General features: G+C 36.8%; 1 protein-coding gene across 1 annotated transcript; it reads left to right on the plus strand.

Annotated features, from left to right (window-relative positions):
• LOC121383643 (nuclear hormone receptor HR96-like) lies at positions 1–27176 on the plus strand. The gene is made up of 4 exons (XM_041513737.1): positions 1–18; positions 16758–17003; positions 19357–19474; positions 24617–27176. The coding sequence occupies exons 1-4, from the start codon at positions 1–3 to the stop codon at positions 25585–25587; spliced, it is 1353 nt and encodes a 450-aa protein (XP_041369671.1). The 3' UTR covers positions 25588–27176.
• The last annotated feature ends 461 nt before the right edge of the window (positions 27177–27637 follow it).

Genomic DNA, 27637 nt, shown 5'->3' on the forward strand with positions numbered 1-27637 from the left:
ATGGCCGACGAAGTGGAGGTGAGTATTTTTAGCGAATGTTTCTGATGTTATTGACATAATGCTGAATTTATACGGCATGTCTTCATGTCGAAGATTAGTACACGTAAAGTCTGATTTGTGATTTAACGTTTTTCGTAGTTGTTGTGAAAAACGAACTTCATTTTAGACATATTTAGAACGCCGATTGTTTAAATAAACAAAACATATCAAGCAGAGTAAAACCAGTTAGGCCAGCCAGCATCTTAAATGACCGTACAATGATTGATTGACCCGAATTTCATACAAAATGAAAGTGTTATACTTAAATTGTACTGTAGAAATCTGTTATTATGTTTTGAGGATCAGAAGCCTTAGGCAAATTATAACTTTAAAAAATACAACAACAGGAACTTGAAACAGATTGTTACCATTGCCATTGGTGCCCTATATTAAGAATGAATGAATTAATTCATGTTTATCGACACCTCAGCACAAAAATACACGTCCCCTATTGGGTGTTAAATAAAAGTAAGTATATGAATATGATTATTTACTTTAAAAATATATATATAATTCTGAAAACAATATGTAAAGAGCTGTGAATAAAATACAATACAATAAAAAAAATAAAGGTGCTCCATGTTGTTTTACTGGGCTTGAACATAACCGAGCGCTCTTGCGCACTTTTTGCACCTGAAAAGCACTCGATAGTGTTCGAAACGGCCCAGAACACACAATTGTTGAGTGCTATAATGTGCTTCCGACTAAGTACTTTAAGTTCAGAAGTATTCCAATTATTTTATTAGCTTTGTTATTTTTGAAGTTTACAGGGACATTAACGGTTATGATAATCAGAACATGTGCATAATTTGAACAGCTTGTTGACGTCATAACACAGCTTCTAGTGTATCTCCTATTATTAATATTAACTAGGTGAAACCTAAAAGCATTCGCTTGAGAGACAAATTAAATACGCTGTATAAATATGTGTATGGTGGGGATATATGTGTGTGTGTGTGTATGTGTGCTTCCCCACGGACGTTCAGTTCCTGGTTTATGGGTGACGGAACGAGTTATGCGCGAACACAGTATATTCATTACGGCTTTCATCCTTCTTGAAAAGTATTCTGTAAAAAAAAAAAAAAATAATAAAAAAAAAAAATGATAGACAGCAAAAAATTACAGACTTTTTCTCCAAGGTGACATGGTTATAATTTAGTATGTGAAATCTGGGTCATTATAATAAAATAAAAAAAAAGATTTATATCTAGACAAAATGTGGGGGAAATCTAACGGTAATAATTAAAGGATGGTGAGTAATTTATCGTAGTTAACAATGAGGTTTGGACTTTTAGAGTGTTACGTATTATTGAACAGTGGGAGAAAGGATGTACATGTCATGAGATGCGTTGATTATGATATAATGCAATCGAGATGACGTTACATACTTGAGAGGCTTCCACCCCTCTTGAAGAGTATTCCATAATAAAGTAAAATGGCAGATGGTGAGAAATTACATGTTTTTTTATTCAAAGACATATCGGCGAAGTCGATATAAATCTGTGTCATTGTACTATAATGTCTTTTCCACGATTTCTCTCTTCACAAATGTGAGGTATATAGGTAATAAAAAGTAGGAGAGTATTTTATCATAATTTTTAACAACGTTGTTCAGACTTTTAAAGCATTACGTAATTGTTGAACGACGCCATATATATGTATATAATATTATTTTGTAATGGCCACACCTATAGTCTGTTCCACCAGTCTGAACATTTTTGTGTGTGTGTGTAAACAGTTTCAGTTTGGTTTGACGTAAGAAGAAAACTAAAAGTGTTTTGGAAATAACAAAACAATTTTTTTTTTTTCAAAAACACTTACTTTTCTTCTTATATGAAACCAAACTGAAATTATTTACAAACAAAGATATTTTTGTAGGAGGATAGGACGGACTAAACATCGTTTAATGTAGGCCTATTGTTAGTGCTGGGTTTTTTTTATAAACGTTTTAGTAACTGACAAAGTAACAATAAAGCAATGATTAATCTTACTTACAGATATACTTTGCTAGTTTTCTAGCTCACATAGTATTTTATTATTTCTGCAGAATTGCCGGCATCCATTTATAGTTACTTTCTTACTTTGACAGTTGCCGTCATTTTAGTTGATGCATGACAAGTCAAAGAAGCATTAACACAATTTATGAACTTTGACCATCAACAGAAATAACTAAACAATACAATGACAAGAAATAGTGTTCAGATTTGATATCAGCGACAAATTAGGAAATTTGTGTAATTTGTCAGACTTATTTTGATCGGTAACATTGTATTGTCATGAACTATAAAACTTTTTAGTTTTTCCCGTTACAGCGTTAGTTCAAAGTAATTAGGGTTGCTTCAAATAATCACTTGTCATTATGTTTTGAATGTTAACCCATTTTAGTTGCACTAGTTGTTGTTAATTAAGTACCGACATTAAGACAAAGGATGGACCAGAATGTAATATTTACATAATAACAATGTTAACATCATGCATCCGAGGTGTAAATATCGCATTTTTCAAATAATAAATATTTACTGAAAAAGAAGTCAGTCGATGGGATAAAAAATATTGTCAGATTCCTTGTGCAAAATAATTTTAAAAAACAACAACAACAACATTGACATGATTTAGGTTGTGTACTATTTACATTAGTATTTGTTTTAAATTATTGTCAACTAAAATGTGTGTTTACGAATAATGTCGAAACATTCCGTAAATGTTCATTTGTTTGTCATATTATTTTGTTTGTTCATATATTAATAGACCACAATACATGACAAAGCACATTTATACAGTTCATGTATTTATGAATCAATTGATTAGATTTATATATTTTTTTAAATTGTCTCACCCACAATGTGTATGCGAATCCGCCATGTTTTTTTCTGGCAAAAATCCTGTTTAAAAAAAAATCAATGCATTCTTGTTTTGCACAGTAATGTATCTAACGTATTTTCTAAAAATATATCATCATGATCCCGATCATAAGGTATTTACGAAGATAAGATTAATTAGCCTTTTTCTGCATTTATCGTAGATCTGTTACCCATTTACTCTGATTTTTGGTCTTTTAACACTATTTCACTTCCATTTTGACAAAATTTTCTATACCTTACATATGGGACTCAGTCTGTATAGGTTATTTCACCTTGTGCGCCCTCTGCGCTCGCTATTAAGTGCGTGCGCATGTGTGTGTGACGTGCCTGCGCCAATGTTCTCACTGCTCCATTTAAACTTTTGTGTTTTGCCGTCCCGTCATATTTCTGCACTCTTTATTTTCTTGCATCCTACTATATTTTACACTCCACTATTTCAAAATGCATATTTTTTTCACACACTGATTTTTTTTAAGTCTGAAAAAAAAATTGATCAGTCTGCACACTGGACATCAAAACTAGGCAACAGGACACCAGTCCTTTACATTTGAGGTGCACTTGCACACACAAGTGCACCTTAATTTCATCTCAGGAGCTTGTTTTATTGTCCACCTAAAAATTTGGTAACGGCGTGCCTTTCGCTGTTGATTTGAACAAAAGATGGTGTAAGCACAACCAGCCCCAGTATTTCATACATTCTTGAGTTATTATTATTACTACTACTTTAAGTCAGGATCTTTTATATTTATGTTCTGTGAGCATCGTAAACATCCCGTGAGGGCTATTGTAAACGAACACATCATAGTCATTGCTCAGTGTGTTGCGTGGATTAAACATTAGCACTGTTGCTGACTTTTGGTGTCTATTACTTAAATAGTAGTTAATTTTGTAATTATTCAAGAAATTCATTGGTGCAAATTTCATATATTAGATTTATTTGTGTGTTGAGCTGCTAGTTTGTTTTTAACACTTCGATCCAATGTTCATAGTGTTGAGCTGCTAGTTTGTTTTTAACACTTCGATCCAATGTTTGATAATGAAAATAAACCAGTGTTTTAAAAATAACGGGGCACTTATTTAAACTCTTTTAACACTCAATATATAGTGATATTAATGGAACTTACGATTGGGTGTCTCTGATGCATTGGCGATTTTCATTATTAATAATAAATAAATATTGAGAAAAAGTATACATTTACTCAGAGTCAAAGAGATAAGATAGACTACACTACGAAATGAGTTGTAGCCAGTTTATCTTTAGGGAATACCAGGAATTCCGCTTATGTCACACACAGCAAAATTAATTGTTCCAGCCAATCAAAGGGCATCATACAATATTATGCAGCATGAGTTTGAATGACCAACATTGAACATCTTTGGTCAAACTCGTAACTTTTACCTATAAAAGTAGGGCTTTATACTGGAATTTGTATTTGTTTTGACCAGGAGAATACATGTATTTCTAGCTAGGGTAGGTTGCTGATATTCCAACCCTTTTTGATATTGACTTGTTTGTTTTACCAAGTATTTTATGCATACAGTATGGCCTAAACTGTAGTTGACCACACTGGCTGTTGTATCACATTTTATTGGATAGTGTTGATTGGGATAAAACTGACAACTGTTCGACAAACTTCGTCTCAAATTGCCTGGGTTCTTCACTTTGAACTTTGATTTGAGGATATATTAAAAACAGGCCTAATTGTCCAGGAGATTTCTGATTTTTCAGCAACAGCATACACTACAGATATTTCTATCACTCAAAAGGTGATGATTTTTTACCTATTTATTCTACAAGCATATCAAAACATATCTGTGAAAAAATTGGGGTGTCACTGTGCAAATTTGTTTTGTATACGTCTCAAACGTTGTGTCGTTTTATTTTGTGAACAAATACCTTAATATTGAAATTTACCATAATCTATACCTAATAAAGAGTTTATTAATTGAAATACATGTCAAATTTAATGAACCATATATCGCTGTGCAGTGTTCTCGCTGGATGAAAATTAAAGGAGGGCGGCCGCTCGGCACCACACCCTTCAAAAAAAAAAAACACACATCAATAAACGAAAAAAAAGAGAAAAAAAAAGGGGGTGGGGGGAGTGGTTTGGTTACCATATTGTTGTGTGTTGGTAGACTTTGAGAAAAGACATACTCCTTTATTTGCCTATAAAAAAGTGCAAAGGGGTTTATAAAAAAAACCTCGTCTTTCAATTGAACCGAAGATGATATCCGTCTGACAATGTCAGTGACATTCATGGGCAGTTCCGGTTTTGCTGGACCGATCAAAGTTTTAATAATAATATTATTATTTTTAATAAAGATTTCAAGATATACGAAAAACAATAAAGATGTTTGTAAAGTGATCTCCTAATGTCAGATACATTTTTGTTATTTCCATCTTCATCGAATGAATCGATCGCTGTGAAAAAGTATTATAGTTTCGTTTTTGTAAAAATGGTGTATATATTATTTGGCACTCAAGATAAATGATTTTTATGATAAACACTACCACTTCCGTTGTTTTTATAAGCGTTCATATCCCCTCAAAATGAAAAGTTTACAATATTTTATAAAGAAATGCTGAATAAACAGAATAACAGAAAGTAAAAATCATCAGTTTCAACCAATTATATCTGCAACTGAGGACAAAATATCAAACGATAGTTAGTGGAAACAAAAGACAGAATGACTGTTCTGATCACTGGACAAATTTGGCGCCAAATAAGAGGGGGTTTTTTTCAATCAGAGATTGCCGAATTCGTAAATAATAAAATGTTTTCATTGCTTACATAAAATATAACTTTTATTGTGTCTATCAAACATACAAATGAATACAGTTATTGAACAAAATAGAGGTTGTTAAAAATACTGTTAAATTACGTTACGGTAACTGTTATAAATGTTTCGTCAATTGCTTTTTCATACACAACGCGGCTTGTTTCCTTTGATGTCCAGTGTGCAGACTGATCGTTGTTTTTTGAGTGGATAAAAGTGCATTTGGAAATAGCAGAGATAGGTGTTGGAAAATAAAGAGGGGCGCTCAAAAATAAAGGAGGGCGCTCAAAAATAAAGGAGGGCGGGGAACGTGAAAGGAGGGCGGCAAAATGGAATAGCGGGGCGGGGCGCCCTGCTTAAATGGAGCAGCGAGAACACTGCTGTGTATTAGCCAAATTTTGAAGTCTAGAGATACTTTCCAAAAGAAGAGTCGGCTTATACACGGAATCAACAAATTGGTTCATAAAATTCCGATCGAAAACACTCCTGACCCCGACTTACATATGTTGATCAGACCCTTACAGCCTTTCACAGCTTATGTAACAATAATTTGTGCACAGTATAAATAAAATGCCTTATCGTGCAGTATAATGTAGTTTTTTGTGTGTCACATACAATTACTAGGTCTCTGTGATACAACCAAATCAAATAATTTGTCTATATTCTGAACATCATATGGTTTTCCATCAAACTCCTGACGGGCGTATCATGTACCTCATCGGTACTCTTGTTGTTTATTGTATATGCGCATCTTATACTCAACGTGTTTCCCGTGGAACACTAAGTTTATGAGGCGAGTGACATTTTCAAACGTGAAGGACTGAGGCGCGATGTGTATGGAAATGCAACTGATGAAAAACTGCCGTAGCTTACCGTAACATGATTTAACAGTATTTTTAACCACCTGTATTGTGTCCCATAGCAGTATCCTTTTGTATGTTTGATACAAACAATAAAAGTTATATATTTTATGTGAGGATTGAAAACGTTTTATTTTATCTTTTCTGTAATCTCTGTCTACATAAAAAACCTTATTTGGCACTAAATTTGTTACGTGATCAGAACTGTCATTCTGTCTTTTGTGTCCACTATCTCTGGTATTTAGACCTAATATTTTGTCCTCAATTGTAGATTTAATTAGTCATAACTGATGATTTCTATTTACTGTAATTTGGGGTTTTTTTCAGCAATTCGTAATAAAATATCAGAAACATTTAATATTTTTAGGGATATCTCTGCTTATATAAAAACATTCAAAGGAGATGGAAATAAAAAGAAGATGTTATCCCACATCAGGGAATCACTTTAAAAAAAATCTTTATTATTTTTCAGATATCTTGAAATCTTTGTTAAAATAATAATATTAAAACTTTTGGTCGGTTCACAAAAATGAATGTCAGACGGACAATATCTCCAGTTCAACTAATGGTACATAAAAGATGAGTCAGTACTGATCAATGTTTTTGTACTAGATACTGAGGGGCAAAATAAGGAGTGTGTCTTTCCACAAAGTCGACCAATGCACGATAATATATGGTAACCAAGCTTTCCTCTTTCTTTTTTTTTTTTGGTTTTTTTTTGGAAGGGGAGTCATTTATAGCTCTGGCACTCACAAATTTTATTTTGATTTGGCAAAATAATTTTATGAAATAATTGATATTTTATATATATCTGGGTTTCTGCAATTTTTGAAGTTTAGTAGATAATTTGGCGAAATTGTCTGCTGACCCAGAGCTAGGCCTGCCAGTTGCACACTGTTTTACACCCATTCTGTTCGTCCCTGTATGTTTTGTATGTGTTTCTACAGGGCTTCTAGATTATGGTAGCCCCACTCCCATGGCTAGTGGATTTGATAAACATTCTAGATTATGGTAGCCCCACTCCCATGGCTAGTGGATTTTATAAACATTCTAGATTATGGTAGCCCCACTCCCATGGCTAGTGGATTTGATAAACATTCTAGAAACCCTGTTTTACACCCATTCTGTTCGTCCCTGTATGTTTTGTATGTGTTTCTACAGGGCTTCTAGATTATGGTAGCCCCACTCCCATGGCTAGTGGATTTGATAAACATTCTAGAAACCCTGTTTTACACCCATTCTGTCCGTCCCTGTATGTTTTGTATGTGTTTCTACAGGGCTTCTAGATTATGGTAGCCCCACTCCCATGGCTAGTGGATTTGATAAACATTCTAGAAACCCTGGTTTACACCCATTCTGTTCGTCCCTGTATGTTTTGTATGTGTTTCTACAGGGCTTCTAGATTATGGTAGCCCCACTCCCATGGCTAGTGGATTTGATAAACATTCTAGATTATGGTAGCCCCACTCCCATGGCTAGTGGATTTGATAAACATTCTAGAAACCCTGGTTTACACCCATTCTGTTCGTCCCTGTATGTTTTGTATGTGTTTCTACAGGGCTTCTAGATTATGGTAGCCCCACTCCCATGGCTAGTGGATTTGATAAACATTCTAGAAACCCTGTTTTACACCCATTCTGTTCGTCCCTGTATGTTTTGTATGTGTTTCTACAGGGCTTCTAGATTATGGTAGCCCCACTCCCATGGCTAGTGGATTTGATAAACATTCTAGAAACCCTGGTTTACACCCATTCTGTTCGTCCCTGTATGTTTTGTATGTGTTTCTACAGGGCTTCTAGATTATGGTAGCCCCACTCCCATGGCTAGTGGATTTGATAACATTCTAGAAACCCTGTTTTACACCCATTCTGTCCGTCCCTGTAGTTTTGTATGGTTTCTACAGCTTCTAGATTATGGTAGCCCCACTCCCATGGCTAGTGGATTTGATAAACATTCTAGAAAGTTTACACCCATTCTGTTCGTCCCCTACAGGGCTTCTAGATTATGGTAGCCCCACTCCCCTAGTGGATTTGATAAACATTCTAGAAACCCTGTTTTACACCCATTCTTCGTCCCTGTATGTTTTGTATGTGTTTCTACAGGGCTTCTAGATTATGGTAGCCCCACTCCCATGGCTAGTGGATTTGATAAACATTCTAGAAACCCTGGTTTACACCCATTCTGTTCGTCCCTGTATGTTTTGTATGTGTTTCTACAGGGCTTCTAGATTATGGTAGCCCCACTCCCATGGCTAGTGGATTTTATAAACATTCTAGAAACCCTGTTTTACACCCATTCTGTCCGTCCCTGTATGTTTTGTATGTGTTTCTACAGGGCTTCTAGATTATGGTAGCCCCACTCCCATGGCTAGTGGATTTGATAAACATTCTAGATTATGGTAGCCCCACTCCCATGGCTAGTGGATTTGATAAACATTCTAGATTATGGTAGCCCCACTCCCATGGCTAGTGGATTTGATAAACATTCTAGAAACCCTGGTTTACACCAGAGAGTAGAAGAGTAAAATTATGTTTCCTAAGATCTTGGAAATCGATGAATATTTTAATAATTTTTAGACAGATGATGGTACGAGAACTGCTGATTAAAATTTGTCAAAGCACATGAAATGCAGTGTCCCATTTCAAAACATTTTAAACCCATAACCACCTAGATGGTGCACTGATGGTCTGTTTTGTTTTTATTACGTATCCTCAAATTATTTTGTGGCAGAAAGCCTACAGTGTCCCAGACCCAGCTTGCTATCAGTATCATGGCATGGACATAGTTTTGTCTTTTAGTTTTTGTTTTTATGATACTTTTATTTACAATTATTTTACTAATATCCTTTAAAAATAAAGTTTCTTGGTCCTAAAATACATGTAGTTTGTTAAAATGTACACATTTGATAGCTGGCATACTACTAGTATGTACCATGGAAACAACTAAAACAAAATTCAAGATAACTTCACAAAACATTGAACTGAGTGGCAGAGGATATTGATATATTGTTCACTTTATTTTAACCAGAATCAAATTAAATAGTCATCCCTATGATCAGGATACCTAAAAACATTTTGTGGAGCATGGAGGTTTATAAAATGAGTGGATATTAATATACATGTACATAAACTGAAACTGTAGAACCATTAAGGCATTATATATTGCATCGTGAAAGTATTGCGAGATATTAACAGTTTGTTGTTCAAACAGCATATAAAAAGTACATGTATTGCGATATATCAGCTGTTATATCCATTAAATGATTAAAGGGACATTCCTGAGTTTGCTGCAATTTTTAAGATGTTATCGACTAACAGAGACTTTTTAACAATAGTAATTACATATCAAATAAATTTTTCTGCATAATATATTAGTGGCTGTATATTAAACATGTTTCTGATCGTTCTAATAGTTGTACTAGGTTAAATTTCATTTTATTTCCTAAAATATATTTTTTCGTACGTACCAAAATCCAATTTGGGCTTCTTACAAATATTAAGACGACCAGAAACACATTAAATATACAGACACTGATATTCTAAATAAGAAAATGTATTTAATATGTAAGTTTAATCGTAGAAATATTTTATTAGTTGGAAACATCTTATAATGTAGCAAACTCAGGAATGTCCCTTTAAATTATGTACCGGGTATTGTAATGTTAGCTGTTACTCAAAGATAGCAAATTAATTGACTCCAAACACAACTGAACTGAATGGTTACAAGCTGTGTGTGACATATGTTGTTTTAGTTAACAGAGATTTGCTTATTAGCTGCAGGCTGGTAAATACAGTTCACAGCCCGGTACCGACTCCAACCCAGAGCGAGTTCTTAAGGGCTCAATGGGTAGATGTAAGGCCACTACACCCTCTTCTCTCTCACTAACCACTAACCAACTTGCAACTATCCCACTTTCCTGGACAGACATCCCAGTTAGCTGAGGTTTGTCCCCAGGACAGCGTGCTTGAACCTTAATTGGATATAAGCACGAAAATAAGTTGAAATGAAAAATTAGCTAACATACAGAAAGTTTACTGAGTGGTATGGTGATATATTCCATTGACTTGAAAATCCATGTAATCCAGGGGTGCAGAAATGGAAAATAGAAGAATGTTTTTTTTTTAATGATGCACTCAACACATTTTATATACAGTTATATGGTGTCAGACCACACAGATATTGACAGAGAAAACGTACATGCTGTTGCCACTTCATGGGCTACTCTTTTTGATTAGCAGCAAAGGATCTTTTATATGTCCCATCTCACAGACAGGATAGTACATACCACAGCCTTTGACACACCAGTTGTGGAGCACTAGCTGGAACAAGAAATAACCCAATGGATCCACCGATGGGGATCGATCCTAAACCGATCGCACATCAAGTGAACGCTTTACCACTGGGCTACGTCCAAATAGTTCACTAGCTAGCCCGCGGGACAAGAACCAACTAAAATGTACTAGCCCTCCAGTATTTCTACTAGTCCGCCAGCCCATAGAATAATTTATTATTGTTTAAAATAGAATAATATACACTTCAAATGATAGATATAGGCTATATTTGACAAATATATTTAAATCGTCTATTGTCAATGTGGTGCATGTGTTTTGTGTATTTCGTCATAATTCTGAACAGTTTGTTTGATTGGTTTGGAATTCTGACTTGACTGATGCAGAGTTGCGGATTCGATGGGATTTTTTTTTTACGGTCATCAGAAAAAGACAGATGGCCTGTCGGACTACATGTAGTAGTTGCATTTTTAACTCGTCCGCCAGAATTGGTACTCACATTTGGTGAGCGGGCGGGTACTTTCTGCACCCCTGTAATCAAACCCATTGACAGTCTTAGCCAGGAAAGGCAAGTGATCACTCCCATTCACCTCACTCTTCTGGAAAGTTTTACAAGAGTGGCACAAAATAATTTAAAACATGTTTTTTCAAACTTCATCTGATTGCTTACCTAGCACCACTTTAGGAGAATGATCTTCAGCTCGCCCCGATTTTGCTGATGAACTTGAGTGTTTAAGTCCAAACAACAGTACAGATGACCAGTTACCACAAGGTGATAACTTATCATGGATCCACTTTTGTGCATGGGTTTCTGTTTATTGTTCTTTTACATCTAGCGAAGACACCATATTATTGCATGAATAAAGTATTGCGATTATTATTCATTCTCATTTTCCGCAAAACATTCTTGATTTACAGTATTTAACCAGTGAGAAAAGCAGAATAATTCTGACATACATATATGTATGTAGTCTTTGAGAAAACCTGCTGCATTTTCCCATTAGCAGAAAGGGATCTTTTATATGCACTTTCCTACTGAAAGGACACCACTATGGCCTATGGGACACTGTTTGGGATGGGGAAACCCCCAATCAGAGAATGGATCCACCCAGGAGATTCAATCCTTTGACCCAATCACCTCAGGCGAGCAGTCTACCAACAGCTTGATCCTGCTCTCAAGTCTAAAGAAGTGTACAAACCCCAAGTAGTAGTAGTTTGGGAATCGGTTTGAATTTCATCATCAATCATAACGCTGTCATCCACAGGGGGGGGGGGGGGGTGCAATTCCACCTATGATCATAGCATCGGGGACTTGGTATTTTGGGTTTGTGAGATCCCTGTGCCAAGTATAACTGTTAGAATGTTACTCTAGCTCATTAAGGTAAAAAAAAAATAAAAAAAATGTTGATCTCTGGTAAGACCAAAGTTCCAGAATTGATGTGGCTATGCAGCTTTTTTCTTTCTTTTTTAAAAAAGCTTGGATTGCACAGAAAAGGTATTTGATACCAAAATAAGGGGCATATTTAAATTGAAATCAGAATGCGCATCCTAGTTTATGCACAATGGCATTTTGGCTCTGAATGCAGTTTTATGTCATAGCAAGGAAAGCCTGTCCAAAATTGACATCATACTACGGGGGGGGGGGGGGGGGGGGGGGGGGAGTTGACACACACAGGTCAAAATCAACACGCGTGCTAACCAGAGACCAGATTAGCTAGTCCAGTTAGAATTTTTCATCAGTTGTTCTATTGGAAAGTTTGTTATTAACATGTTTATTGCAAGAAATGAAGTTAACATTGGCAATATTATTTCTAAATAAATTTGCCAAAATGTTGCATTAAAAAAAAAAATCCATTTGGTTAATCCAGCCATTTCATGTACATTGTATAATTATGTATAATGTGGTAACTCTTACAGGTAATTTCTCCAGTGAGTGAGAAAAAAGTTTACCAATCAATAGATCCTGATCGACTACTCCAGGTTAGCAGTAAATAGTCTTCGTGGTGTTCCAATGATCAGTTATAATCGAAAATTGATTACTTGGGTCTCTACCGATGTGATGATCAATTAAAAAAAAAATCTTAATCGATAGTCGTAGAAAATGTTAACTTTAATTGTTCCTACAGTTTACATGGTGGAATTGATGTCAATAGGTTTAGGTTCCTGTTTGTTTTCATGTATACACACAAAAAGAAAGCTAATATTAAACACACATGTACATGTAGGTATTGGTGGGGGACCCAAAACAATCCATTTAGGGGGGCCCCAGTGACATGAGGCTGAATGCCAATGAAATTTTGGGGGATGTTTTGAGGGGATTGTAAAAAAAAAATTAAAAAATTAATATATAATAAAATTATTTGAAGCAAAATTTAGGGGTGCCCACCCGCCTCTGGGTATTAAAAAGGTAAAATTAGTTATTTGTAAGGTCTAAATGTATTTCAGTAAATAGGACAATTAATAGATGCAATTATTTAATTCATTCTTAAGTTCATATATTTCTAACCATTTGCATACGTGAAAGTTGGTTGATTGATGCAAAGTGTTGTCCTTCAATGTATCAGGCATATTAAACGTGTAAAGTGAATTAAACCAGTGAGTCAATGAGACAGGGTATAGGGGCTTAAACCTGCAATCACTTAAATTCAGCACAGGTGGTTCCAGCCCTGCATGAGATCTGTCCACCCCTGCTCCGGAGTTGGTCACTGGCGAAGTCAGAGGCTAAATCCGAAGTGGGCGTGCCTGAACCCTTGTGGATAGGGGCACGTTAATAGAGTTGCCCGTTGAGATCTGCACTTAATTAAATATGGAACTTGATTACTTCTGACATTCTAGACTGATGAAACCTCTGATAGTACGAAGCCTTTCAAACTTAAATGTTTACAACTATTTTCTGTTTCATTGGTCCATGCAGACTTGTATTTTTTAAAATCACTGAGCTTTCTTTCTGATATACATGTCAGGGCTAGCTCTGGCACACGCCAAATTCACCAATTGCAAATTTTAAAAAAGATTGACAAATTTTATTTTAATTTGGCAAAAGAATTTCAAGTATTAATTGATATTCTGTTACAAAATTACTGGGTAGCCATAAAATTTGGAAGTTTAATATATAATTTGGTAAAAAAATTTGCTGACCCTAACATGTACATGTACCTTTTCTTTTTTCCATAAATTCATTTTGAACTACATTCAGTTATTGTAAAGAAGGATTGTTGTGAGTGTACACTGACAGTGTGCCGGCCATCGGTCTACAGGCTGGTAGGTACTGGGTTCGGATCCCAGTCGAGGAATGGAATTTTTAATCCAGATACCGACTCCAAACCCTGAGTGAGTGCTCCGCAAGGCTCGGTGGGTAGGTGTAAACCACTTGCACCGACCAGTGATCCATAACTGGTTCAACAAAGGCCATGGTTTGTGCTATCCTGCCTGTGGGAAGTGCAAATAAAAGATCCTTTGCTGGCTGTCATAAAAGAGTAGCCTATGTGGCGACAGCGGGTTTCCTCTAAACAAATCTGTGTGGTCCTTAACCATATGTCTGACGCCATATAACCGTAAATAAAATGTGTTGAGTGCGTCGTTAAATAAAACACTTCTTTCTTTCTGACAGTGTGCCACATTGTGGTGGAGTGTAATCATCTGAAACTGATGAGAAAAGATGTATTTGATAACAGAAATAAATTGGAGTCTTTTAAATTTCATCCAGAATTAATTTTAAAGTCATTTGGATTTTTATTCAAAGTTTTAAAATATAGTTACCTTGATATTCGTACTGTATTGTGCTTTAAGTTTTACCCACAGCTGTTTATGCTGGGGTTTTTTAAACAATCATTTAAGTTTTATTTTGTAATTTAATCCTATTCACAGGGCTCAAGCTAGGTCTAAATTTTAGGGAGAAGTGACTTCTCCCTCCAGACCTTGAGAGGGAGAAGTTTTTAACCAGAGGGAGACTTGAATTTATTTCAATTTTTTACAGTAATAAACAACAAAAAAGCAATGTATCACGTTAAACATTTATTTTTAAAATCGACATTAATATCATATGCATGTATACAAGTACATTTAGTATTATGAAAACAACTTATATTTTAAAGTACATCGCAATAGTACCACATTTCTAAACGTCTTAATACATTAAACAATGCAAAAAAAATTTAAAATATATATATTATATATACTTTTCCAATTAAGTGAGTTACCGTCATAAATAATAACAATAACAATAAAACAATGCAACACAAACATACAGGATAGTTGTTTGGGTTCTACTGTCTTGCAAAGTAGCTCTACATTCTTACAAACTATGTACTTTAATGCCAAAACTATTTCCTTCAAAGACTGGGATAATTAATCCTTAATTATGCATGTCGCCATCTCCAAATTCCTGGTCAGTCACCCGTGAACGCATGTTGCCAAGCATGTGGCCTTTGTTTTGACTAGGCGACTTTGATATCGCTCCAGACACACGGTCAGGGCGAAGTCGGCGAGATCAAGGCGAAGTTTGGGTTCACTTCGCCTGGTCGCGTGAGCCCTGTATTCATTTGGATTTTTATTCAAAGTTTTAAAATATAGTTACCTTGATATTTGTACTGTATTGTGCTATAAGTTTTACCCACAGCTGTTTATGCTGGGGTTTTTTACACAATCATTTAAGTTTTATTTTGTAATTTAATCCTATTCATATACTTATACTTCACTTTGTTTGACACCAAACAACTGGGTGGGACATGGCCAGTGGTACAGCACGCTCGTGATGCACGGTCGGTCTTGGATCGATCCCTGATGGTGGGCCCATTGGGCTATTTCTCATTCCAGCCAGTGCACTGGTATATATCAAAGGCTGTGGTATGTGCTATCCTGTCTCTGGGATGGTGCATATAAAAGATCCCTTGCTGCTAATCAAAAAGAGTAGCCCATGAAGTGGCGACAGCGGGTGTCATCTCTCAATATCTGTGTGGTTCATAACCATATGTCTGACGCCATGTAACTGTAAACAAAATGTGTTGAGTGCGTCGTTAAATAAAACATTTCCTTCCTTTCTTCCCAACAACTGATATATGGATTTTTGTGCTGTGGTGTTATTAATCATTCATTCTTTCATTCATTCATTATTTCATTCATTCATTCATTCATTCATTCATTCATTTGAACTAAACATGAGAACAACCAGAAACATGTTGGATTTGCCAAAACAGACAAACATAAGCAGTACGTTGTAAGCCATGTGTTGTTTAAAGCTACATGTACATAAGTGTTATATTTTTGTTTACTGCTACCTAATACCAAGGATCATTGTCCGTTTGAACAATTCAAGGTTTTACAACAAAACAGTAATTACCAATTGAAATTCAGTGCTTATGGTTTTAAAATTGATGGTGAACAAAAACCTGTTGTCCTGAAATTATGTACATGTAGGAGAGTAATTGGCCTTGATGGTGAACAAAAAAACTTATCCTGAAGTTATGTACCTGTAGGAGAGTAATTGCCATTGATTGTAAACAAAAAACTGTTGTCCTGAAGTTATGTACCTGTAGGAGAGTAATTGCCATTGATTGTAAACAAAAAACTGTTGTCCTGAAGTTATGTACTTGTAGGAGAGTAATTGCCATTGATTGTAACTGTTGCCAGTTATGTACTTGTAGGAGAGTAATTGCCATTGATTGTAAACAAAAAACTGTTGTCCTGAAGTTATGTACATGTAGGAGAGTAATTGCCCTTGTTGTACAAAGACATAGTAATTTTTAGTAAATACATTGGCAGTATCAACCTGTGACGAGGTAAGCAGTTTTTCATCCACACGGACAGAGTATTGCGCTAGTCTTATGTGAATACAAGCAATTCCTGAATGTCAAACCATACGGGTTTGGAATGAAACAATTTTACACTGCAGTGACTGACATGAAATTTGTTTTTGTTTTGTCTTGAAGGACATCACCACTAGCAGTGAGAGTTCGATATCGGAGCTCACTTTACTGGAGTCCACGTCTCTGAGCAGACAGGAGCAGCAAGCCTCCTTCACCGAGGACGGCTCGGAGACCATGCGCAAACGACTCAAACTCAAAGATGAAAAGATTTGCGGAGTGTGTGGAGACAAGGCACTGGGGTATAACTTCAATGCCATCACGTGTGAATCCTGCAAGGCATTTTTCAGGAGGAATGCCTTGAAGCAAAAGGTAGTTATTATGAATTAATATCAGTACTTAAATATATAATATGAATAAACAAAAAACAGTCACACAGGTTTGGGAGAAAATTCATGGTTTATTTTGAGGTGGGAATACATAAATGTATTCTTTGCATTCGTTGAATGCACACACTAACTTGAAAACACCAATTAATAACCATGTATTCCTATTCAAACTACAACTACTACTAAACTAACAACAACATACATTTTAACAACAAGGTAAATACGGTGGGAGAAAAAGTTAATTTTACGCTGCTGTGTTTGTTAATTCAAATGGAAGTGACTATTCCAAAGACCTTCATAGATTTCCAAACACAGACTGCTATCTGATTTGGTCAAAATCCCTGGTTATTTTCCCCTCTTGTGGAAAGACAGAGACGTGCCGAATGCCTCCCAACATCAGTCAATGCGCCGCTATTGGTCAGCCAGTATCAGCTGACCTCTAGCTTGACTGGTCCCTAATACACAGTGGAAACCTTTCCTTAAAATTTCCGCTAGCTTCCTACAGTCATATGAGGCGCTGTCATTGGTCAATTGCTGTCAGTTGACTTCTCGCTGCCTGTCTAACATTGCATTAGGAAAAATAGCCCAAAGGCCCTATTGCATTGGTTACCGATGGAAAACAATTGAGCGATATTTTTATAATGCAATGAAAACCTGGCAAGTTTAAAACCCTACTATTAATAACATATTATATGCAATAATACTTGCCTTATTTTGTTTTCATACACTAACCTGACCTGGCTGTCACCAAGAGCAACCCATTACTTTCATTTCATTTGTTTTGCTCGAAACCTTAGTGGTATATGAGCATGTTAAAATAAAGCCATCATTTCATTTATACAAGTTATTTTGTGCTTATATCCAATTAAAGGTAAGCATGCTGCCCTGGGCACATACGTCAGCAGTATTTGGCTGTCTGTCCAGGACAGTTGGTTATTTTTTAGTAAGAAAGAAGTTGGTTTAGTGGCCAGTACCTACATGTACCAGCCTAAGACCAAGAGCTTAACCACTACATCACAAAGAAAGAAAAGAAAGAAGCGTTTTATTTAACGACGCACTCAACACATTTTATTTACGGTTATATGGCGTCAGTAATATGGTTAAGGACCACACAGATTTTGAGAGGAAACCCGCTGTCGCCACTACATGGGCTACTCTTCCGATTAGCAGCAAGGGATCTTTTTATTTGCGCTTCCCACAGGCAGGATAGCACAAACCATGGCCTTTGTTGAACCAGTTATGGATCACTGGTCTGTGCAAGTGGTTTACACCTACCCATTGAGCCTTGCGGAGCACTCACTCAGGGTTTGGAGTCGGTATCTGGATTAAAAATCCTATGCCTCGACTGGGATCCGAAAACCCAGTACCTACCAGCCTGTAGACCGATGACCTGCCACGACGCCACCGAGGCCGGTCAACTACATCACAAAGGCAATTCCTTCTTGCATACAGGGATGAAAGTTGGCCACCTTTCGGCGGAATAAATAAAGGCACATGTCCTTAGTTGAAAAAAAATTCTGCCTTTCTTGTCTAGAGCCTCTTTCATCCCAGTATATATTTAGAGAATAACTAACGAGCTACGAGGAATTACGGATTATCTGTCCCGAGTGAATTAATGTTTTACAGCATTAATTCACGAGGGACAGATAATCCGTAATTCCTCGTAGTGAGTTGGTTATTCTCTTTATTACCCATTGTCAATCTTTAAAGATTTTAAAAGTATATTTACGTTCTCGCTGCTGTAACAACTAACAAGCTCTACCAGCCATAACAATATATTCATACGTGCTGTTACCGGTGTACACCCAACAGTATCCACCAAAGAATAGTTTAAAAAAAACACAATCAAAATAATAAAATAAAAACATTTTTAAACATTTGTACATATATTTAGATTTTTAATTCCGTAAATGTTCGTATCGTAAAAAAATATTTGAAGTTCGTAGTAATAGTTTGACCGATGAATGGAATCATGAATGAACAAAAAGAAGTCCCGGCAGTATGTAATTGCTAATCAAATCTTGTCTTTTTAAAGCCAGCCAATCAGTGACTGTAGAAGCAATCTGCACACTGTGCAGAGATCGAAAAAATATTACCCCGTATATTTGAGCCGATATGGGTAATAAATAAATATACTGACAGCAAAAGAAATGCAAGAATTTTTAAAATAGATGCAAATAATTACCTATAATAAATCAAAATTCTAAAAAAAATATTTTAATTGCGGCAAAGTTCGTGATGGTTAAAAGTTGAAACAAAATTTATTAATGGTTTGCTAGATGTTTGGTATGGTACACTGTGACAGTTGGTGTAATGGGTTTCACATGTTTTTACAGACCATGAAATGTCTGTTCACTGGTGACTGTGTTATTGATACAAGAACAAGACGGTTCTGCCCGTTCTGCAGGTTGAAAAGATGTTTTCATATTGGCATGAAGAAGGATATGATCCTTGGTGAGTATTTGACCTCTTTTTATTACCTTCACGGTGCATGAAATTTCATGCAATTTGCAAATGCACTGGTGTAGGAAGTGGTGGGGGGAGCAAGGGGGCATGTGCCCCGGCCCCCAATTTGTAGCTGCAGTAATGGTTTTTATATATTTATACATGTATTTATATGTGTGTGTGTGTGTGTGTGTGTGCCCCTCACGTTTTGGCACCTTCCTACATCACTTTGCAGTTTTTTATAGTCTGTTCTAATAAAGTGCACAAATCACCTGTTTACTGACATCTTTCTTTTAATTTCAAGAGTAAACACTACCTAGCTTGTACATTAATAAGAGCCGAAACAAGTAAATGCTAAATTAGGTAGAGTATCATTAAATAGATATTTACAAAATATTTACTTGTCAGTTTAATATGAAAGAAACAATCGACGAAAATCATTTTTATTCTATTTCCGACACTACTTTAGTTACACCAATTCATGTGAATAATAATTAATTACCAAGTACACCATTCAAATTGAAAGTGAAATTGAAACGCACACCTGTATTTATTGAATTTTTTTATTGATTATTTCATTCTTTACATTTCTTTGACATCCAGTGGCTGATATATTTTTCATTCATAAATACACATACAGTACATGGGGGGGGGGGGGGGGGGGGGGGGGGGGGGGGGGGGGGGGGGTTGGTTCTGTAATATATGTACCCAGTACATGTAGATCTGGGAAGAAAATATGTGGAGAAAAGCACAGCCATTTGTTACTGCAGAGTGTGTGACAGATTTGCTTTGTGTACTAAGTGCTGCATTAGGGATGGTTCAGAAAATAAATATATACATGTACTGTATCAGGTGTATGCTCTTTCTTTCTTTTTTCTATTTGTGTTTGTTTGATTGTCTTAGTAATAATTATTTTCCATGCATATACAGTCAGTTTTGGGTTGAAATGTGCAGTTTTAGAACCCCTAAATAGGAAAGAAAGAAAAAGAAAGAAATGTTGTATTTAACGATCGATGCACTCGACACATTTTATTTACGGTTATATGGCTTCAGACATATGGTTAAGGACCATATAGATATTGAGAGAGGAAACTAGCTGTCGCCACTTCATGAGCTACTCTTTTCAGGTTAGCAGCAAGGGATCTTTTATATGCACCATCCCACAGACAGGGTAGTACATACCACAGCCTTTGATATACCAGTCGTGGGGCCACCGACGGGGATCGAGCGAGTGCTGTACCACTGAGCTACGTATCACACACACACACTCTCACCACCCCCCCCCCCCCCCCCCCCCCAAAATAGGAGATTTCAAATTGTATGTTGAGTTGAACTATAAGAAGACAGAAATGTAATAGTGGTGTAATGCATTAAACATACATTGGTAACTTGCAGGAAAAGAACCACTGGTGCATAGAGAGTTTATTTCCAAAACATGATATACGCAAGTCTCCAGATTTTGAAGTTACTTGTACATGTAGTAGCAAAGTTTTACTGATGTTGCAGCAAAACCATGTTTTTCCAAAAATTATTGAAAATGGATACATTGCAATTTTGAAAAGACCTCTTCAGTTGATTGAGTGAAAACATATAAGTGCAAATGCACAGAAGAAAGAAGCTCTAAAAACTGTCTTTAAAAATCCCTCGCACACACCAGTATTATTGATCGGTTCTCCAGAATTTTAGTCATGTATCTATTTTTAATCAAGACAGGAAGAAAGAAGAAAAAATGGTTATGGAAGCTGCACATGCTCTGTAAACAAGCTGACTTTTAATAGCAGATGGAGAAATCTAATCAAATCATCTCGCGATCTTCACAAACATAATTGGAATTTTTCCAACATTTATGAATGGATTACTACATGTATATGGAGATAGATCAAGGAAGGAAATGTTTTATTTAACGACGCACTCAACACATTTTATTTACGGTTATATGGCATTGGACATATGGCTAAGGACCACACAGATATTGAGAGAGGAAACCCACTGTCGCCACTTCATGGTCTACTCTTTTCGATTAACAGCAAGGGATCTTTTATATGCACCATCCCACAGACAGGATAATACATACCACAGCCTTTGATATACCAGTCGTAGTGCACTGGCTAGAACAAGAAATAGCCCAATGGGCCCACCGACGGGGATCGATCCCAGACCAACCGCGCATCAAGAAAATGCTTTAACACTGGACTACGTCCCACCCTCGGAGATAGATCAGTTCATGAAACTAGAAGACTATATTATATGTGGTGTGATGAGAGTAATAACTTTCCTTGGTGGAATAACAAAACTCAGTGAACATAATACTCTGTCACTTCCTATTTGTTGTCGCCCATGAGATAAGCTCATGGAAAACTTCACTCAGAATTATATAATGTATACAGGATGTCACTGTTGTGTATCTCCAAACAGATGATTACATAAATTTAGCTTTTTGTTTACTATAAATGTCATTTTTGTAATTGTTGAAGAGTTGAAATGTCAATATATGTTACCTCAATCTACTCTTGAATATTAAAGGGAAATAAAGATCATTTATTCCATCATGTACATGTGTATATACTTGGAAGAAGTGCACTGTAAGCAAGTTCACTTTTAAAGGGTCAGTAGTGTGAAGTTCTAATCATCTTTCATCACCAACAAACTGGGAAGTTTGTTCCAGCAGTCATGTGATTCAAATCTGCATTATATTGACTTAGCCTTGGCATTTTTGACAGAATGTAATAGCAAAGGATCTTTTAATGTTGATTTCCCCATTGATGACATTATACATGTGTAGTCCATCCATTCTTTTATTAAAATGTTTTTTGTAAATGATTTCAGTCTGGTTTGACGTAAGAAAAAAGTAAAAGTGTTTTGGAAATAACAAAACAATACAACTTTTCTGTGCAATTTAAAACATAATTGGTTTAAAAATAAAGCTGCAATACATACATGTATCATAGTAGCCGTCACTTTACAAACAAATAATTCAAAATAAAATACAAACTTTTAAGTGTTATTATTAATAAGTATGTTTGAAATTTAATTATCAGGATTGTCAGTTATTTCTTTTACATTCATCTGAATATGAAGAAAAAAATCCTCCACAAACGTATGTGAGAATGGCTTCACCAATTCGCACAATTTGAGGATAATGGGGGGGGGTTTCATATCGTAAAAGAAATAATAGACAATCCTTAAATATATATATTCCTTTCAGACTGTTCATTGATAGGAGACGGGCGAAGAGTTTTGGAAGCTATTGCAACCTCCACCACAGTATAGTTTTCATGCTTAGAATGATGCACCTCACTTTATTTAGTAGATCTATACAGCCACCTAGTTTTCTCAAATACCCTCTTACTTCCAAAAATAATGAACACCCTGCTTTATGATATTAAATTATTGACAGTGGTTTCAAGAAAGCAGAAGTTTAGATTTGGCCTGTGCTTGAAGCAGATTTGAGGCTCTTACAAGAGTAGCACCCCACTCATAATATACTGAACAAAAAAAGAAACTTCCGATTTGTACATATAGTATTTGTTGTGTTAAAGAATTCATTGTGTAATGAAATTATATAGGTAGCATTAGCCTTGAGCTGTATTATCAGGATTCATGAATTTTATCGATTATTTTTGCACTGTTAATCGTCGACAACGTGAAATTCAGTTTGCACGTGCGTGCATGGTTCGACATGTCCCGTGTAGTATTCGGTCAATTTGTTTTACTTGTCTTACTGACATTGTTGTCAAGTGAACGAAAACGCTTCAAAATTTGTAAAAAGATTAAAGTTTTTTTACATGGTAGCATTTTTAGTATGTCAAGAATACCCAATAATTTACACGAACGGGCGATTGGCATGCTTGATGCTGGCATGTCGACAGAAGACGTTGCAAGGCATGTTGGGAGTTCTAGTCGAGCGATATGAAATCTTCGCGATACTAAATCTTCGCGTAAGATTTTGAACGACAGGAAGCACGACTTGCCACGTCGTGGACGTCCGCGTGTTACAACGTGTGGTCAAGACCGCTATATTATGAACACGCATTTGCGCAATCGATTCCAAACTGCCACTGCTACTGCTGTTAACACACCTGGGCTTCATAATAAACGAATCAGTGGGCAAACTGTTCGTAATCGTCTGCGGGAGAACAGTTTACACGCACAACGTCCTTACATCGGATGCGTTTTAACACAATGTCATCGTCTTAATTGGGCACGTGTACACACTCATTGGATACGGCGATGCTGGAATACCGTTCTTTTTTCGGATGAATCCAGCTTTTCTTTACAACGTGGTGATGGCAGGGTGCGCGTCTACCGTAGGAGAAATGAACGCTATGCTGACTGTTGTGTTCTTGAACGAGATCATTTCGGGGGTGGGGGTTGTGTCATGGGCTGGGCAGCCATTGTCCATGGTTATCATTCCCCACTAGTCGTCATTGATGGCAATTTAAATGCTCAACGTTACCGCAATGACATTCTCACTCATCACGTCATTCCTCTGTTCCATAACAACGCCAACATCTCGATTTTTCAGCATGATAATGCCACCTCTCATACAGCTAGAGACACTGTAAATTTTCTTAGGACAAATAACATTGATTTCATTGATGACTGGCCTGCTAAAAGTCCTGATCTCAACCCCATCGAGCATGTCTGGGATAGTCTGGACAGACGATTGAGGTGTCATCCCAACCCACCCGCTAACGTCAACGAACTTTCGTCAAGCGCTCATTCAGGAATGGAACAATATTCCACAGGCAGAAATCAACACTTTAGTCAATTCTATGCGCCCGTGATGCACTGCAGTGGTCAATTCAAGAGGTGGTCATACCCGTTATTAAGTGGGTGTGGGGTTTTTTTAACCCCTACCACACTTGGTCAAAATTTCTCCCATCTTCTATTAACCTATGGCCATGATTTTTGCACCAAATGATGCATCATGGAACACTCTTTAAACGCATATATAACAATTATTCCCCCGGTTTGTTTTCATCAAGTTATGTTCAAGCAAAGTTAGTGGAAGTTTCTTATTTTGTTCAGTATATGACATCTGTTCAAATTGAACTGATTAGGTTCATAATAATACATACACATACATGTACATCTTATTGTATTGTGGGTATTTTAAAATAAACTTGTCCTTTGTTGTTTTGCTTACAGATGATCACGAAAAGAAAGCAAGAATGGCCAAAGTGATGGAAAATCGGGTGAAAAGACAAGTTCCTGTGAACACGGTCACAGTAAAAGAGGAACCACAAGACCCAGACATGCCTAAAGTGGAATCCTCGTGTATTTATTCTCCTTCAATGGAACAAGACCTGGATGATTCTTCATTTGATAGCAAAACATCTGCTGTGCCTACTGTACACGGGGGAAGCACTTTCCGCTATATCCCCAAGAAAGAGCGGTCCACTGACCCAAACCTCTACAGACAGTTAACACCAAGTGAAACCAAGCTGGTTGATGAAGTCGGACACATGTACTCAACAACCGTTGGGAGCTTTATCATGTTTCCAGAAGATGTTCTTATGCCGGATACATACAATAGCGTTAATGCCTTAGTGAACCACTCGGAAGTTGCTGTCAGGCGAATTATCAAGTTTATCAAGCGGCTGGAAGACTTCCGCCGACTGTCCCAAGAAGATCAGATCAATGCACTGAAGTCATCGGTCCTAAATGCTCTCGTTATCCGGTCAGCATTCTTCTACATCCTTGACCGCGATGCGTGGACTACAGCTAAAGGAGAGATCTCCACCAGCATCCTGAAGCAAGCCACTGGGTACTTTGAGCTGCATGACTCACACATCAAGTACTGCCACGCCATGAAGAGCATCATGCAAGACGACAATGTTCTGTTCGCCCTTGCTCTCATCATAGCCATGTTCAACCCAAATGGGGAAGGAATCAAAGACCGCCAGCTGATGGCTGACATACAGGACAAGTACGTTATTCTCCTCAAGCATTACCTGGAGTCCGAGATGTCGTATGAGCATTCAAGGGAGTATTTTGTGGCTATTATAGCAAAACTGAATGACTTGCGCACTATAAGTGATGACCATGCCAAGGTACTTCTGCAGGTGAACCCTCATTCTATTGAGCCTCTCCTGTTGGAAGTTTTCAACTTAAAGTAGCTGGTGCTGGTGTTGGTTTTGGTATGTATATATATGGAAGGTCATATTGCTTTTTCAACTGGTAAAAATAGACTATAGGGTCATATACTGTGTCAGCTGGTGAAAACAGGCTGGATCATGGACATGGATGATCTTTATATGGCAGCAACTGGTGAAAAAGAGATGAAAGATGAAAGGCCTTACATTTTTGTAAATATCTACGTCCCGGAATGACAACCTTATATACCTAAATTAAGCGGAAAATCTTACAAGAAGTTTTCAGTTAGCAATTGTTTTTCAACAATATTTGAAATTCCATAGATAGTCATTGAGATTATTTTTTTGTTAGTCGTTTGTTTCGTAATGCAGAAGAAGATGCCCTTGTTAATAGTCAGTGTTTCCTAGGTGTGGAGTTTACTTGTAGAATATCTTCAGATTCCAAATTTGTGTGTGTGTGTGCACGTGCGTGCATGCGTGCGTGTATGGTTACCATAGTACTTCAGATGTGTTGTCTGCATTTTGCTTAGCTTTTAATGCATTGTTAATATCACCTTGTCTCAGTGTTCTCGTATTTGTATAGGTTAACACAGGTCCGTGCAAAGCACACAAAAGAATTACCTCGGTTATTGGACTCCTGCTCTGCACCATAACATTTTAGTGCCTTAATCAGTTTTGCTTGTTAGTACATTCATTATGCACATGTTGTTGATATTTTTATTACATTTTACTGATTATGACAAAAAAATCAAGTAACCTAGATACCGGTACAAAGAAAATTGTCTGCCAATAACATAGCCATCTACAAATTGTACATGTATGTACAAGCTACATGTACACGTAAATGACAAATATGATTACTGTTTAATGTTATTAGTGGCTGGCTGCTTCATTCTTCAACTGGCAAACTCATTGCAGCCTACCTATTATTAATATAATATCCATGAAATCATTGTTTTATAAAAATACACTTGCCTGAGGAAATATGTTTCTAATAATTAAGACACTCTGTCCAGTCCTTGCAATTCATGACGACAATCAGCAGCGTTGATGCCAAAAGCAAACCATCTGCTACAACATTTTGATCATTATCAGGTACTTACTGTAGTAAATTGCTGTTGCAAGATGATCTGAATTACAAGGGCTTTTAGTCTGCAAGATTAGATACGAAACCTTCAGCCTAAAAAACGATGAACAGCGATACGATCCGATAATACTTTAACATGCTCATGTACCACGAAGGTTTCAAGCATGTCGGCACCAGGGTTCGGCCTCTGGAGGCCAGGGGCCCAATCCGGGGCAGATGATGAGCAGCAAAGGGTTTTATATACCAGTATGTACTTTCCCAAAGGGCAGGAGAGCTCATACTGTGATATTTGTTATACCAGTCAGAGCAGGCTGTAGCTCAGTGGTAAGAGTGCTCATCTGAGCAGTCTTTCTGCCAGAAAGACATTTTTGGGTATGGTGCTATGGAATTGAATGCAATCACAGTCAGCAGAGGGCATGTGGGGCCTCCCCCAGAACTAAATTGGGTTAAGTTTAGGGTTAGGGTTAAAATGATCATACAGTAATGATAAGAGTAATTAATTTTGTCAAAAGGTTAACTTAAAACAAAAAATCGGCAAATGTTTTTGGGTATGGCACCCGTTTTCACCCTCTGGCAGAAACCCTGTTGACTTTTGGGCAGGATTTAGCTCAGTTGGTTGAGTGCTTGCTTGAGGTGCCTGCATTGCAGGATCGAACCACCTCAGTGGATCCATTCAACTGATTCGGGTTTTTTCCCATTCCAACCAGTACACCACAACTGGTCAAAGACTGTGGTATGTGCTTTTCTGTCTGTAGGAAAGTGCATGTAAAAGATCCCTTGCTGCATTAGGAAGAAAGTAGCGGGTTGTCTCTGATGACTACATCATACAGGTCAAAATTACAAAATGTTTGACATCCAATAGCCGATGATTAATTAATCAGTGTGCTCTAGTGGTGTCATTAAATAAAACAAAAATTAACTTTCATCTGAGGTGATGATATGTGCTGTAACATTCATTGCCCTTGGTGTACTCAGTGTTTACCTCAT

This window comes from Gigantopelta aegis, chromosome 10 (assembly GCF_016097555.1).
Source record: "Gigantopelta aegis isolate Gae_Host chromosome 10, Gae_host_genome, whole genome shotgun sequence".
Lineage (NCBI taxonomy): Eukaryota > Metazoa > Mollusca > Gastropoda > Neomphalida > Peltospiridae > Gigantopelta > Gigantopelta aegis.